The sequence below is a fragment of the Blastocystis hominis genome (assembly GCF_000151665.1).
Source record: "Blastocystis hominis, Singapore isolate B (sub-type 7) whole genome shotgun sequence assembly, scaffold_0".
NCBI lineage: Eukaryota > Bigyra > Opalinata > Blastocystidae > Blastocystis > Blastocystis hominis.
Window position 1 is genome coordinate 1,732,142 of NW_013171815.1, and position 14,232 is coordinate 1,746,373.

The 14,232-nt window shown below is 49.5% G+C and overlaps 8 protein-coding genes; 2 read left to right on the top strand and 6 right to left on the bottom strand.

Moving 5' to 3' along the window:
- Positions 1 to 445: 445 nt before the first annotated feature.
- Positions 446 to 922, bottom strand: GSBLH_T00000576001 (uncharacterized protein). XM_013038803.1 has 2 exons: positions 883 to 922; positions 446 to 850 (listed from the first exon to the last, which is right to left on the bottom strand). Exon 2 carries the CDS (start codon positions 845 to 847, stop codon positions 476 to 478), a length of 372 nt encoding a protein of 123 aa, XP_012894257.1. The 5' UTR covers positions 848 to 850; positions 883 to 922; the 3' UTR covers positions 446 to 475.
- A 215-nt stretch (positions 923 to 1,137) lies between these two features.
- On the top strand, positions 1,138 to 1,529 carry GSBLH_T00000577001 (uncharacterized protein; the record flags this gene model as incomplete). XM_013038804.1 has 1 exon in its annotated part: positions 1,138 to 1,529. One exon carries the CDS (start codon positions 1,138 to 1,140, stop codon positions 1,495 to 1,497), a length of 360 nt encoding a protein of 119 aa, XP_012894258.1. The 3' UTR covers positions 1,498 to 1,529.
- A 3,333-nt stretch (positions 1,530 to 4,862) lies between these two features.
- On the bottom strand, positions 4,863 to 5,299 carry GSBLH_T00000578001 (uncharacterized protein; the record flags this gene model as incomplete). The annotated part of the gene is made up of 3 exons (XM_013038805.1): positions 4,863 to 5,027; positions 5,059 to 5,235; positions 5,267 to 5,299. 3 exons carry the CDS (start codon positions 5,297 to 5,299, stop codon positions 4,863 to 4,865), a joined length of 375 nt encoding a protein of 124 aa, XP_012894259.1.
- A 393-nt stretch (positions 5,300 to 5,692) lies between these two features.
- On the bottom strand, positions 5,693 to 7,143 carry GSBLH_T00000579001 (uncharacterized protein; the record flags this gene model as incomplete). XM_013038806.1 has 2 exons in its annotated part: positions 5,693 to 6,986; positions 7,019 to 7,143. 2 exons carry the CDS (start codon positions 7,141 to 7,143, stop codon positions 6,020 to 6,022), a joined length of 1,092 nt encoding a protein of 363 aa, XP_012894260.1. The 3' UTR covers positions 5,693 to 6,019.
- A 133-nt stretch (positions 7,144 to 7,276) lies between these two features.
- On the bottom strand, positions 7,277 to 8,432 carry GSBLH_T00006085001 (uncharacterized protein; the record flags this gene model as incomplete). The annotated part of the gene is made up of 5 exons (XM_013038807.1): positions 7,277 to 7,412; positions 7,441 to 7,658; positions 7,690 to 7,761; positions 7,792 to 8,061; positions 8,091 to 8,432. 5 exons carry the CDS (start codon positions 8,430 to 8,432, stop codon positions 7,277 to 7,279), a joined length of 1,038 nt encoding a protein of 345 aa, XP_012894261.1.
- A 1,333-nt stretch (positions 8,433 to 9,765) lies between these two features.
- Positions 9,766 to 10,566, bottom strand: GSBLH_T00000581001 (uncharacterized protein; the record flags this gene model as incomplete). XM_013038808.1 has 3 exons in its annotated part: positions 9,766 to 10,241; positions 10,271 to 10,355; positions 10,386 to 10,566. The coding sequence occupies 3 exons, from the start codon at positions 10,564 to 10,566 to the stop codon at positions 9,986 to 9,988; spliced, it is 522 nt and encodes a 173-aa protein (XP_012894262.1). The 3' UTR covers positions 9,766 to 9,985.
- A 1,070-nt stretch (positions 10,567 to 11,636) lies between these two features.
- On the bottom strand, positions 11,637 to 11,932 carry GSBLH_T00000582001 (uncharacterized protein; the record flags this gene model as incomplete). The annotated part of the gene is made up of 2 exons (XM_013038809.1): positions 11,637 to 11,753; positions 11,783 to 11,932. 2 exons carry the CDS (start codon positions 11,930 to 11,932, stop codon positions 11,637 to 11,639), a joined length of 267 nt encoding a protein of 88 aa, XP_012894263.1.
- A 417-nt stretch (positions 11,933 to 12,349) lies between these two features.
- GSBLH_T00000583001 (uncharacterized protein) lies at positions 12,350 to 13,426 on the top strand. XM_013038810.1 has 3 exons: positions 12,350 to 12,534; positions 12,567 to 13,129; positions 13,161 to 13,426. Exons 2-3 carry the CDS (start codon positions 12,892 to 12,894, stop codon positions 13,376 to 13,378), a joined length of 456 nt encoding a protein of 151 aa, XP_012894264.1. The 5' UTR covers positions 12,350 to 12,534; positions 12,567 to 12,891; the 3' UTR covers positions 13,379 to 13,426.
- Positions 13,427 to 14,232: the final 806 nt, after the last annotated feature.

A 14,232-nucleotide genomic window follows, 5' to 3' on the forward strand; every position in this document is an offset into this window, starting at 1 on the left:
GAGTTGTTGCGTATTATTAAGAATAGAAGTCGTACCTACGTCTATCCAAGCATCTACATCTACATCTGCGTCTGCACCTGCTTCTGCGTCTGGGTCTACATCTGTACCTGCACCTGATAATAGTACAAAGGAAGAAAGTGAACCAAGCATTGATCAAACGGCAAGCCGTATCGTAGGAATCAGCATATGATGAATAGAGGAAATGGAAGCCTTAAAGGAAGGATGGTCGGATGTGGGAAGCGAGCAAAATCCCATCGAGGGTGAGGGTGAGTTTGGTTGTTGTGTGCTATTCTAGAACTGGCTGCACTCGAAGAAGCAATAGCCGATGTTGACATTGGCGAAGTAGAGAAAATGAATGTATTCTCTGTTATTTGAGTTTTTGATCGTAGTTGAGTGATGATTGGGACGAGTGGGAGTAATTTCGTTGTTTGTTCAACAAACCTTGTAGCACAGTTTTCACAAAAACTAGTTTACTTTATTCAGCGTCCTCCTTATCCTCCTTCTCCTCACTATCGTCCTCCTCGTCCTCCTTCTTATCGGGAAGCAGCTCCGAGTGCACGAACGGAATCACACCTCCAGAAGCAATCGTCACGTTGCCGAACAGCGTGTTCAACTCTTCATCATTGCGCACAGCCAACTGAATGTGGCGGGGAACCACACGGTTCTTCTTGCTATCCTGAGCAGCGTTTCCAGCCAACTCCAGAATTTCAGCAGTCAAATACTCAATCACAGCAGCCAAGTACACGGGAGCTCCAGCACCAATACGATCAGCCACTCTCATATCTCTCATGTAACGAGCCATACGACCCACAGGGAACGTAATTCCAGCACGAGCAGAACGACTCATCGTCTTTCCTTCAATATTTCCACGGCCTCCTTTACCTTTTCCAGACATGTTTATATCAAGTGTAGAATTTCAAAAATGAAGAAATATCTGAGAGAAGATAAACATATTCCTTCTATCAGAGTTTTGTTTTACCAATCAGAAACAATGGTCGCGTATTATTGGGTAAACAAAAATCAGCTATATCGTGTTTAACCAATCAGATGACAGCTAGGATTATTTTGTTCAACTCTCCAAATATCATAAATTTGTATTATATATTTAATTTTTAATATCTCTTATATATCATAACCATGTCTGATAACGAAAATACGAAGCCTACGACTGAAGTTCAGGGAGACGATAAGAAGAAGGCCCGCAAGATGACCAAGGTCGATTCTTATGCTACCTACATTTACAAGGTTTTGAAGCAGGTGCATCCTAAGCGCGGAATCTCGAAGAAGGGAATGGCTGTGATGAATTCCTTCGTTTCTGATATTTTCGAGAGAATCGTGACGGAGGCTGGCCATCTGGCTCGTGTCAATCACAAGAGCACTGTGGGTACTCGAGAGATTCAGACCGCTGTTCGTCTGATTCTTCCTGGAGAGTTGGCGAAGCATGCCATTTCCGAGGGTACGAAAGCTGTGACCAAGTTCCGTGGCGAGTCTGCATAAAGTAGCTGCTGGTATTTATCAATACCGACTTTGTGTTGTTTGTTTTATTCATGCTTTGTTGTGAAGATCGGCATTTCTAGAAGAGGAGGCTTTGAGATTGAACATTTTTACGCGATCACAAAGAATAAAGTTTCGATTATTCTCCCTTCTCAAGATCCTTATTCCTTCTCCACTATCCACTGCTATCTCGAACAAACAATCCACACAAAAGCCAGTCGAATGACAGTTTCCTTGACCGTCTGAAGAATCTGCTTCAACGAATCCCCCTTGCTAGGCAGTCCATCCCCCTCCTTGCTCTCTCCAAACTCCAGCAATCCGCCCATCCGATCCGGATATTTTACATCCTTCAGCAGATCCTACGCGCTTGCTTCCCTCCCTCTCTCCTACCGGTGCGAAATGCAGAATGAAATCATAAGTGCTATACAGCGGCTGCAGCTTCTCTGTGTCGTCGTAGAGCGAGGTGGCCAATCGAATCGCCGTCAGAATCCACATGTTCAGTCCCTCCTTCATCGTCTTCGCGTTCTTTCCCAGCACCAGCAGCAGCATGTCCAGCTACGCCTCACTCCGCCTCCAAAGCCCCACGTCCTGCTTGCTGTTGTAGTAGTTGAGCAGCGTCTCGAAGTCGTTGGCTTCGCGCAGCGTGCTCAGCGCCAGCTGCGTGGAGATCGCGCCTTCCTGCAGCAGCTGCCGCTTCGCGCTGGCGACGTCGTGCTTGAGGATGCCCGTGCTGTGCAGATAGTAGAGAAGGGACGTGGTTTTGGGCCCCGCGGTATCGAGAATGTGCTGGTGAAGATGACTTGACCTGTGCGTGAGTCGCCATCCAAATGCAAACAGCTCGGCGGAGATGGGCACGTTGAGGTGCAGCAGCGACTGCACGTAGCTCAGCACCACGGAGAGATAGCTCGCCTGCGTCATGCTCGGCTGCAGCGCGCGCAGCACCTTCTCCAAAAACTCCGACTGCGTCACCGCGATGTTCCCGTTCAGCTCGCGCGTGCTGCCGTCCTTCGCCGTCGCCTCCACGTAGGCAGCGAGCTCCTTGATGCTCTCCGCGCGGTGAAGCAGCGACGCGTAGTCCTACCGATCATCCTTTTCTTTCTTTTCGCGCCTACCGCGTTGAGAACGTTGAACAAATCGACGAGCTGGTTCTGCTGCAGCACCTGCGGAATCGTCTGCACCAGCAGCTCCAGAAGAAGCTGCCGCGGGTAGGCGCTGATGGGCTGCTTCTCGACGACCCACTCGCCGTTGACGTACATCGGAACCACCGATCGGCGCCGCAGCAGGAAGCGGACATTGTCGATGGTGGAGACGGACCGCATGGTGAGAAGCAGCCGCATCACCAGCATCGCGTGGTGGTTCGAATCGATCATCACGTTGTTCGGCAGATAGTGAATGCCCTCGTCATACAGCGACTCGCTCAGCCGCTCCACCTCGCTCACTTCGCTCACCGCCGTCACGGGAAGCTCTCCATGATACGCATACGGATCGTCCGCCGCGCGGCCCTGCTCGAACCGAATCCGCAGCGGGCGTTTCTCCTCACGGAGCAGCTGCAGGACGGAGGCGAAGGTGTTTCCGACGACGAAATGGTCGTTGATGTGGGTGATGTACGATCCGACCTCCACCTGGGAGCGCAGCATCGGACTGATCGTGTCCGTGTAGCCCTTCACGAACGCGGAGCTGTCCAGACAGCCGTGCACGCGGCCGTCCAGCGCGTTCATGAACAATCTGCCGTCGAGTCGACCCGCCACGCCCACCTCGAGAACGTGCTTTCCAGCTCCAAGCCGATCGACGCGCTCGAAATCGTGACCTCGTAGCTGCGGTAGGGAAGCGACGGTTCTTCGATGAAGCGGAACGACGGGTCCTCGATCGCCTTCTGGATCTCCGCCTTCTGGTACACCTCGTTCGAGGAGAGGATCAGCTCCAGCTTCGACACCGCGTTCTTCGTCACCGCGGGGAGCGACATGTTGCTCGCCGCGTCGAACGGAACGTCCGCGATGTCCACGCAGAACGACACTTGCGACACTTTGTAGTGCACCATCAGCAGGTTATCGCTCGTCGACAGAACCGCGGGACCCGTCTGCGGCCTACGATGGTCAGGGAAACGAAACGAGGCGCACAGAGCGACGGTGTTGTAGTACTTGAACTCGTTCTCGCGATTGCTGAACGCGAAAACGTACAGAAACCCGCGCTGCTGGCAGTACTGGATCAGATACGTCGCGCGATAAAACGTGGAAACCATCGTGGTCGTGTGGTCGGGAGCGATGTTCAGCGACAAGGACTGGAGTCTCTGGCGTCAAGAGGGAGTCGAAAGAGGACCGTAACGACCAGCTCGCGGACGGTGTAGACGTAAACGCGGCCGCTTCCCGTCTCCGAAGCGATGACCAGCTGGTTGAGGTGATTGCACCACAGCTGCGAGACGTTCAGCTTGATGCTCTTGATCTGGGGGTGAGGGGAGGGAGGAAGAGAGAGAAACCAGGTAAAAGGACTTCACCGAGACTTCGTAGAAGGTCAGCGACTTGTTGGTTGCCACCACCAAAATGGGACAGTACACCTTCTGCTTTTTCACCTCCCCTCGAGTGTGGATCCACACGGTGCCGTTCGGAATGATGGATTCCTTTGATTTGGTCGTGATCTTCACGCAATTATGTCTACAGCTCGCAAAATGGAGACAACCCTACTTCGGATCGACGAGGTTGTAGATTTCAACCAAATTGGGGCTGCGAACAATCGAAATAAAGCGACGGTCATTGGAAAAACTTACGGAGAGAATAGGTCCCTGAGGAATGAAGGTAATTGGGGTCGACAGCTTCACAGGAAGCAATGTCAAATCGCTCAGTGTCTGAAAGAACATTCTACAACAATCAGCCCGATCTCCTCAAAATAATACATTGGCTGCTCTTTGTGTACGTGGACGAGAATGTTTGAATTTTCATCGTAATAAAACTACGACTCACCACCCAATTCCTATTCCCCACATCAAACGCCTCGCTATTGATCTTGAGATAATAAGGAGATAATATCGTTTGTCTAGAATACACAGAGCTCATATTCTATTTGTGTTTCTTTGAGAAAACAAGCAATATATACAAAAAAGCGGTATTTCTTGTGCTCCATCCCCAATCTTATGACTATCAACACTCCATATCAAACCTTTTTCCATCCCATCTATTTATCCTTCTCGTTTCTAAAAACGCCTATAACTATTATTCTCGATCCCCCTCGTCCAAAGAAAAAAGCGCCGAGAAGGTGGATCGAACACCTGACCTTATGATCTTCAGTCATACGCTCTCCCAACTGAGCTATCTTGGCTTCTGTTTCCATCCTTGAGAATGCACATTTATACCAAGTGCATATTTCCTGACGTTTTTTTAAATGGTTTTTTTCAACAAACAAGCATAATTCTTAAATGTTTCAATTCCATTTTTCGATACAATCTTTGTGACGTAGTGATGCTCGTTCATCGGGAACCGCCCTTTCATCTCCTCCTGGCAACGATTGCACAATTCCAATGCTTCCTCTCTGGTCATATCTTTCTACACATCACCAAGCCAAATAGAGGAGAACCTTCCAAAGACGATCAAATAGAGCAAGGAGAATGTAGGAAGGATATCCGTGACTCGCGTAATTCATCTTCTGTAATGTGCCCAAATAATCAAGGTAATATATCGAAGGAACATCGTCGTCCACTCCGCCCAATATAAAGTTTACCTGATAGGGTTGACGACGAAGATAGTAAGCGACCTTTGGGTAATTGGATTCGATGGATGCCTACAGTGTTGCGGAAAGAGTGAGCAGTAGCATCCATATCAGTTTCGCGTTCATTCCGAAATTTGTACAGGTTAAAGTTGGCGAGCAGATACTCTCCTAATTGCTTTCTATCTCCATTCTCTCCCGAGCATCCAAGAAGCTTTGTAGAACTCACTTCCAGAATCTAAAAATGACAAACCATTCGGCTCATGCGCACCTTATCTTCTGTCTGTGTCAGCGCAACAATGCTAGGTTGAACACTGCTACTGCAACTGATAAGAGTGAAACTACGCCTAAGTCCGCCAAAGAGAACTGCACTCCTTTCCAACGAATCCAAATAGTATATCCATAGAGAATAATCAAAGAAACGCCTCTTAAGTTACACAATTTGAAAGAAAGAAAGAAGTCTGCAAAGAACCGCGGTTTCCGAAAATCTCAAAACAAACAAGCCAACACTCCAACGCCCCACTACTCTCAATAACCTCCCTGCATCCACTGCTGTCCGTACATATTCCCATACATCGGTTGTCCATATCCATAATAATTCATCGGCTGCTGCCACTGTTGTTGCTGCTGCTGCTGTTGTTGTTGCTGCTGCTGCTGATTTCCATTTCCTACAAATCGCAATTCCCCCGCTTCCCTACCGAGCACGCGTCCCGATTCCAAATCGCTCATGAACGACGTGTACTCATCGTTCATGCGGCGATGCTCCTCCAGCCGCCTCTTATCATTCCGATTCGGACAATCCCTCGCGATATGCCCGGCATCTCCGCAGATCTCACATCGGATGTCCTGATTCCCGAACTCCACTATCCATAACGCTGCCTCGCTTCTGCCTACTCGGACGGTTCGGACATTTGAATTGATCGTGCCCGGTCATGCCGCAGTACGGACATCGCGCGTTCATTTCGTGTAATCCGTTCAGCTCCGCTAGCTGCTTCATTTGCTTCTGTTTGTGGATGTTCTTGTCGTCGTCCAGCGGCTGCAGCAGTTCGTTGATGATTCGCTCCGCTTCCGCCACGTCGTCTTCGTTGTCTCCCGTGATCATCACATGCGGATCATCATCCTGCGCGATGAGCTCGTAGTTGCTTTTCCCTTCTCGCCCCGTGCCACGCCCGCGGATTACGATCTTGCAGTGCGTCTGCTGCTCCAGTTGCCGGTGCGTCGACCCACGCGGTCCGATGATTAACCCCAGGAAGTTGTAGCCCGGGTAATCTTTGATAGGGAAGTAGATCTTCACTTGGCAGTGCGCTTTCGGCTGGATTGCCTTCAAAATCGGGTTCAGCTTCACCACTTCATCCATGATCTCGCCGCGCTGCTTCTCGTACTCCACGCGCATTCGCTGCGCTCGCGTGTTCGTACGGTTTCCAACCTTGTCGTACTCGGGAGGAGGCGACGGGGAACGATTGGGATCGTTCGAGATGCGAGCGGCGTCTGCTTCCACCGTTTCGATTTTATCGGTCAGCTCCTGCATTCGCATGCGGAATTGGATGATCTGCAGCTCCTCGATCGAGATGACCGAGGCTGCGACCGCTACGGGGAGGCCGGGGTCGATTTCTCGCTCGTCGTTCTCCCAGCGGGAGGAAGCCGTGCGGCCCTCGGCTTTGCCCCAACGGCTTTCACGTTTCTTACGACGCTCCTCTTTGAGGTCCTTCTTCTCTTTTTCCTTCATATATATCTTTTTAAAGTCGCTCCAGTGGTCCCATTCCGCCAAATCCTGCCAGAACATGGGAAAACGGCCATATCTGGGTTTTGAGAAAGAAATTCATGTCAATACTTTTCCTTCAACTCTTTGTTGTCGTTGTACCATTTTTTCATGTCCTTGTAGTTGAGCTGCATATACGACTCTTCTTCCATCGATTGCTCTGTTTTGGTAGCCTGAGGTTCTTCTATAGATTGCATACATTTAATTGGCCGTACCTTCCATTTCACAATCGACAAAAAAATAACTTTCAACTCTCCGCTCTTTTCTCAAAACAAACAAGCACTTTTATTCGTTCAATTATAAATCTATCAACCATAAACATCATAATTTTTATTGCAATTTAACAATATCCCGCTCTCGCAAAATGGAAGGCACACTCGTAGCAGGAATCACAGAAGTCTGCATCACAATCGCCGAAATCAGGTTCGCAGGCACCAAGTCATACGATAAATTGATAAGTTGCAAACTACTTCGCATCCACAACCATCCCTTACTTCTCGATCTTCTCAAATCCCTCCAAAATCCACTTCTCGTCGGAGTACATCGACGAATGCGAGGAAATCGCGGCAAGCGAAGCAGGTCGGAACGAATTCGGATCATTGATCTCATTCTTCGAAATGCTGTCCAGCTCCACATCGCGCGAGAATTTCATCGTATCGGCCACGACGATCAGCGGAATGTTGTATGTTTTGCACGCCGAAGCCACGACGGCCTAATTCTAATAGGGGTCATATGTCCAAAACAGTCCCAATATCGGCAATCGCTGATCCATTGATCAGCATCGCTGTAGCAGAGATAAACGCCTTCGTGGCACTCTATACATGCGAAAACCAGAGCAAACGTACCTCCATGACATAGGGCAGGGCATTAAGCGGAGCTAGCGTGCAGGGAACGCTCTCTCTGACGAGTCTTCGCAGCATGTTTTCATTGCTCTTTTTCGGACGGCTTCCGATGACGATTACGCGGAATGGAGCTTTGCGTCCCTTCCACATGGCCGCGACGTTCACCAACGCCTCCGTAATGCGCGAAGACTCCCCAAACGTCACAATCACGTCATCCTGGTCGATCATGTCCATGAGATGCTTCACGACGCCCTCCTTATTCCTCCGCAGCCCCTACAATGAACCCCTCTCCCCTCCCTCACGTTCTTCAGATCGTTCACCTTCCTCTGGATCTGCTCCTTGGCGCGCACGGGGTCGATTCCGAGGTCGATCGCGTTGATCATTTCGTGGATTTCTTCGTAAACCCGCTTCATCGGAACCGACGGCGCGCGCACCGCGCAGATCGACGCGTACTGCTGCGACAGCGACTTGCTCAGCAGCATCGGGTAGCTCCGCGCCTCGGCTTCGGTCCGCAGTCCCGCGGGGGAGCCCGAGGACGCGGCGGAGGCCGGGAGCGCGGTGGGGAAATCGTCGATGAAGCGCTGGAAGGCGGCGAGCAGCGCGTCGGCGCGGCGCGAAGCCCCGGTGATCTCGCGGTTGCTCATGAGGAGAGCGAGCTGGACGAAGCAGGGATGGAGGCCGCGCGGCGAGGACGCGAGCGGATCGAAGGAAGCGAAGTGCTGCGGCAGCGAGGACGAAGAAGAAGAAGAAGAAGAGAGCCCGTGCACGGAGAAAAGGTGGCTCTGGGGAACAGGGAAACGTGGAAACTACCACGAGCTGGTCTTCGGAGGGAGGAGCGGACGTGGAGGGTTGGGACTGGGACTGGGACTGGGGTTTGGGCTTGGAGGAGGGTTGGGGTTTGGGCTTGGAGGAGGGTTGGGACTGGGGATTGGAGGAGGGTTGGGACTGGGGATTGGAGGAGGGCGCTGGGGTTGAAGGGGGAGAGGGGACGTACCTGGCGGAGAGGAGGGAGAGGGGCCTTTCTTGGCGGCCTTCTTGGCGCGACGCAGCGCTTGCTTCTCTTCTTGGCTGAGGTTTTTGTTCGCTTCTTGCTGAGCGCGGATCGCTAAGGAGAAGCAGAGCAGGCACGGAGCTACCTTCTTTGGTCAAGGCTGGCGAGGAAGGGGCGGCTGCTGCAGGCGCCTCGCTGCTTGGAATGGCTGCTGCAGGAGTGGCAGACGCAGCAGACTCTTCATTAGGGGCTTGCTTGCCTTTCTTCGCCGCCTTCTTCGCTCGACGCAGAGCCTGCTTCTCTTCTTGACTCAAACCTTTATTTGCTTCTTGCTGCGCTCGAATTTCTGTTAGGTAGTTCAAGTCATCGATTCCTTACCTTCTTTTGTTAACTTAGCAGGAGCTGACGCTACCGCAGGAGTTTCGTTTGGAACTGAAACAGTGGGATTATCATTCGGAACGGCGGTTCCAGGATTTGCAGGCTCAGCAGCCACTTCGGGAACAGTTTCGTTTTGCACTTGCTTGCCTTTCTTGGCGGCTTTTTTTGCTCGACGCAGGGCTTGCTTTTCCTCTTGACTCAAACCTTTATTGGCTTCTTGCTGAGCTCGAATTTCTATCGTAAACGCATATTTGGAAGCAAATACGTTCTTTTGTTAGTTTAGCAGAGTTCAATGTCACAGAACTATCCATTTTCTTCTGCTATTATTTGAAAACCAGAAAACAATTCTAAAGGAATAAAACTAGTGGAGTTGAGCGATTTCAGGATTGCTCAGAAAATTGGAATTCCACAATTTCGGTCAACAAACAATCCAAAATCGATTAAAACACCATACAGAGCAGCAATCACTTCATCTTGTTGCGAATTGTTTCCACCACGTCATCCGTACAGAAGCAGGGACTCTTCATAACCGCCTTGTATCTGCATGTCGAAGGCTCCACCACATTCACAATCTCCTCCTTGTCTCCGCATTCAAACTCCACAATCAGACGTCTCTCAATCCCATTCCAGCAGGATTGCCCGCCGATATACTCGACGGTTCGATTCGCAGCATAATCCCTCGAAGAGTCGATCTTCCACGTTCCCAATCGCACGCTTCCCTGTTTCGCTTCTCCCAGAATGCAAATCGAGTAGTCATACTGACCGAAGTGAGACATCGTGCATTTGTCTTTCTGATTGAGCAGACACTTCACCGTGGGCGAATACGCGTTATTCCCTTCCAGCCTCTCTTTGATTTGGCTCAGAATCGCTTGTCGGTCCGCGACTTCGCGGATCATTTTGAGGAGGAAACGAGTTTCGGCGCTGGCGGGCCGGTTGGCGGCAGAGACGAAGAAATAGTGATAGAAGAGGTCGGGCGTGTGGAGAGCCACCTGGGAGATGTGAGCGATGGAGGAGTTGGGAGGCATGTTCATGAAGCGAGAGAGCGATTGGAGATGCGCGAAGTGGGGTTCGGAAGGTTTTTGGACTGGAATGGAGGAAAATGAAAAGAGAAACTCGCGGAGTAGCGAAGGAAGTCGAAGAAGAGCTTGAACGGACTGAGGAGAAGGCCCACGAGGTTCACGAACGCCATGTTGAGCGCCTAGAAAATGGGATTCGAAGGGGAAAATACGTCGATATCCGAGAAATGAGTGGAAACGGAGAAGGCGTCGGGGTGGTAATGCTGCTTCGAGTGGAGATAATCGCGGAATGTGAGGGGATGGGCGTTTCGGAACGTGATTTGGGAATGGTAGAGAGGGTCGATGACTTTTTTCTACAGGAGAAAGGCGACGAATGAATGAATACGAACACATCAATGGAATTCACGTCGTTCAAACTGGGCAATTCCGCGATTTGGACAGAAAAGCGCAGTTGATCATCGTTAATGATCTTCATTTCCTCGGATTCATCGAAATGATTGGAGTTGTAGAGGTCATCTTCATCGTCATAGTGACTGTAATCCTCGTTTTCATAGTCGTAATCTTCGTAAGATTCGTGATAATTCTCGTTCTCTTCGTCGTAATCTTCGAAGGCATCGGGGTTTTCTCCTTCGTCGTATTCTTCTTCGTATTCTTCAGGAATTGGGTCTTCCTCTATGACGGGTGGTTCGGGGAAGGGAGTGCCCGTCATGGGAGATTCATCGATTTCATTCAATTCGGTTTCGTCGATTGGTGAAGGAGGTTCGGAAGGAGTCGATTCCTGGGCTTCCTCTTCAGAAATTGGTGAATTTGAATCCTCCACTTCATCGTTATGCATTTCGATATCTCCCTCAGTATTTACTTCTACGTTTACATTTTCATTGATCTCTTCATTCACTTCTTCATTCACATTTTCATTTACTTCTTCAATTACTTCTTCATTCACTTCTTCGTTCGCTTCTTCACTCACTTTCTCATTTACTTCTTCATTAACCTCTTCACTTACTTCTTCACTCACTTCTTCATTTACTTCTTCATTAACCTCTCCACTCACTTTCTCATTAACCTCTTCATTAACCTCTCCACTCACTTCTTCATTCACTTCTTCATTATGATTTGCTTCCTCTTCCTGATTCTCTTCATCCTTTTCTCCTTGACTCGCCTCCTCGTTTTCCTCCTTCTTCACGTACTCCACATCAATGTAAGGATTCTCCAGCAAATCAGAGGGCGGAATTTCCCCAGTTCGCAGAATGTACCGATTGCGATACAATGCGTATTTCTTATCGATTAACAAACTGCGCTGAAGACGAGACCGCAACGTCTGCATCAAATCGTCCAATTCCTTCGAGGCCATTTTCACTTCCCTCAGCTTCTCGTCTAACAAATCCAAATTCTTTTCGCCTTCGAAAATTCGGTCTTTCATTACCTTGTTTCCATTCTCTGCAATCTCTAATTCCTTTCGAATCTCAGAAATATACTTTTCGTGCTCTATCTACACAGTAACCACTGTCATAAGGATATACGCCGCAAACATTCTCGCACACTCCTTCCTTTTCATCACTTCCATCGCAGCAATCACAAATCTACCTCAAAATTACCAAAAACAACCCACTCCATCATTTACACGCGATGAGTATATTTTTACGCTTTTATATCCCTTGTTCTCGCATGTAAACTTCGAATCTGGCACAAAGGAACAAGCAGAAGTTAGATACTCGTCCTTGCCATCTCCAGTGCAGTCGCAATAATCATCATTGATCATAGACTCTGTTAATTGGACTACCTTACCTGAACCATCTACACAGGTCGATGGAGTCAAGCCTTTTACAAAACAACCTATCAAATGAATAGAACATTGCTCAAATCTTACTATTCAATATTAGGAAAATGATCAGTAGTTGATACATGCTTTTTATGAGGTTTGATATTCAAGAAAGAATAAGCTGTGATCCACTGTGTTTGATAGTATTATCTGCACAACCCTTCCATTTCCTATTTTTTGATTTTATCTCCAACTCTGTGTCTACAAGTCTCCTGTTTCGAAATTAGTCTTTCTAAGACGATAATAAAAAACAACAAGTCAAATGAACCGCGGTTTTTTCAATACTTTTTTTCTTGGTTAATATTTTTCTTTGTGTGGAAACCTGTAAGGCATTATGTTCACGCAATTATCGAATCTAGGTGGTTCTGCTACTCTAATTCCGTTTCTAAGTTACGGTATGGGCGATGTTTGCAAAAGCTGCGGAAAGACAGATTTTGTAAATGATATGGTGACTGGAGATCGCATTTGCACTTTCTGTGGGAACGTGCAGTTACAAAACATGCTTTCGGAGGAACCGGAGTGGAGAGCGTACAAGGAAGAAGGTAGCACTCATTCTTTTCGTTCTAATTTCCAGGAAATGCTTACGACGATGCAAGAGTCAACACCTTATCGGACTCGATTATTCCTTCGAATTCCCTGTCTACCGATTTCATACTAGATGGGCGAGACCTGGACACGAAGTCCTCTAAACTGGTGAGGCGCATGGAAGACCCTCAGGAGCTCAAGCGCACCCGCAGACTCCTCAGCATCCACTCCATTATCCAGGAAACAGCCAACCAGCTCGATGTGCCCCAGAACGTCCCCATCTGTGCATTCGACATCTACTCTCGATGCTTCACTCTAATGCACATCCGCGGCAAGCGTTCCGAAGTGATCGTCTCGGCCTGCTTCTACCTCGCATGCCGCCTCACCGGCTGCTACCGTCTCCTAAGCGAGATCGTGGGGGTTGTTCTCGCGGACATCCGCAAAGTGACGCATTTGACGCAGATTATCATCACGGAGCTGAAGCTTTCCGTGCCAATCCCCTCCGATCAAGACTATATTCGCAGGTACTGCGCGTGTCTGATGCTCCCTGCGGACGTGGCGTCGCTGGCGTTGCGGCTGGCGAGCTGCATTCGGGAAGGGAAGTATCCCAATGTATCGGGCACTGCGTTGAATGCTGTTGTAGTGCTGATGGCGAGTAGGTTGAGCGATGTGGAGGACGGGCCCTCGGTGGAACTGCTAGCCACCATCGCCAGCAAATCGGAGAAGAACATTGTGAGGCTGTATAAGGCGGTGTACACGCACTGCGATTCGATTTTGGTGGCGGTGTATAAGGATGATGCGAAGGTGACTGCCAAAGTGATTATGAAAATGACGCAGAAGCTCGACCCGAAGCGTTTGTAACTTAGTTTGTCTGTATTATATATATGAACTACTCTCTATGCGATGGTTTGAGTGTTTGTTAAAAAAAAAAGAATGAATGAATGAATGAAAGAAACACGCTGTTGTCTTATGCTTCTACAAAAGTTCCTTGCGGATTGGGAACGTAGACCGGAATCGGTATGGCTTCACAGACATTTCCGTAAGGAGTCTCGAACACCGTGATGCCTGCTTTGGTGTTCTGCGGATCAAAATACATATCAGGCGGCAAGTTTAGGTCCTCCATGATCTGTGCGCGGCGCTCTTCGCGGTACCGCGTCGCCCTGAACTTGAATTTCTGCACGATGGTCTTGCGATACTTGATTCCCAGCACCACGCAGATCAGTCCCACGACGATCACGCAGCCGATCTCCAGGATTCGAAGCCACACAGGGACCGGCAACGCGATGATCGTCGGTGTTCCCTCGAACTCCACATTCTGCACATCGTCGTATTTTCCGGGAAACTTCCGCTTCAACGCCTCCAAGAAGTCGCTCAGCGAGCTCTCGACGAACTGCGCGAGCGAGTTGGCTTTCAAAGACTTGATGTGCATTTGGACCGAGAGCGAAAAGCTCGACGTGGTTCCACTTGATTTGTCCTGCACTGCGAACGCATACGAAGCGATCGGCTTCGTGGAACTGTCCATGAAGAGCAGCTCCTTCGCTTGCAAAAAGTCGTCCGCCAGCTGCGTCCATGCGAGCTGATCGCGAATCGGCGAGAACACAAGCGAGAATTCGACGAACGAAATGCCGCGCCCAGGCAAAACAGACACTACCCTTCAACGAAATCGGGACAATCCTACCGATATGGCTCACTGGATCGCCCCACACTCCTTTCCG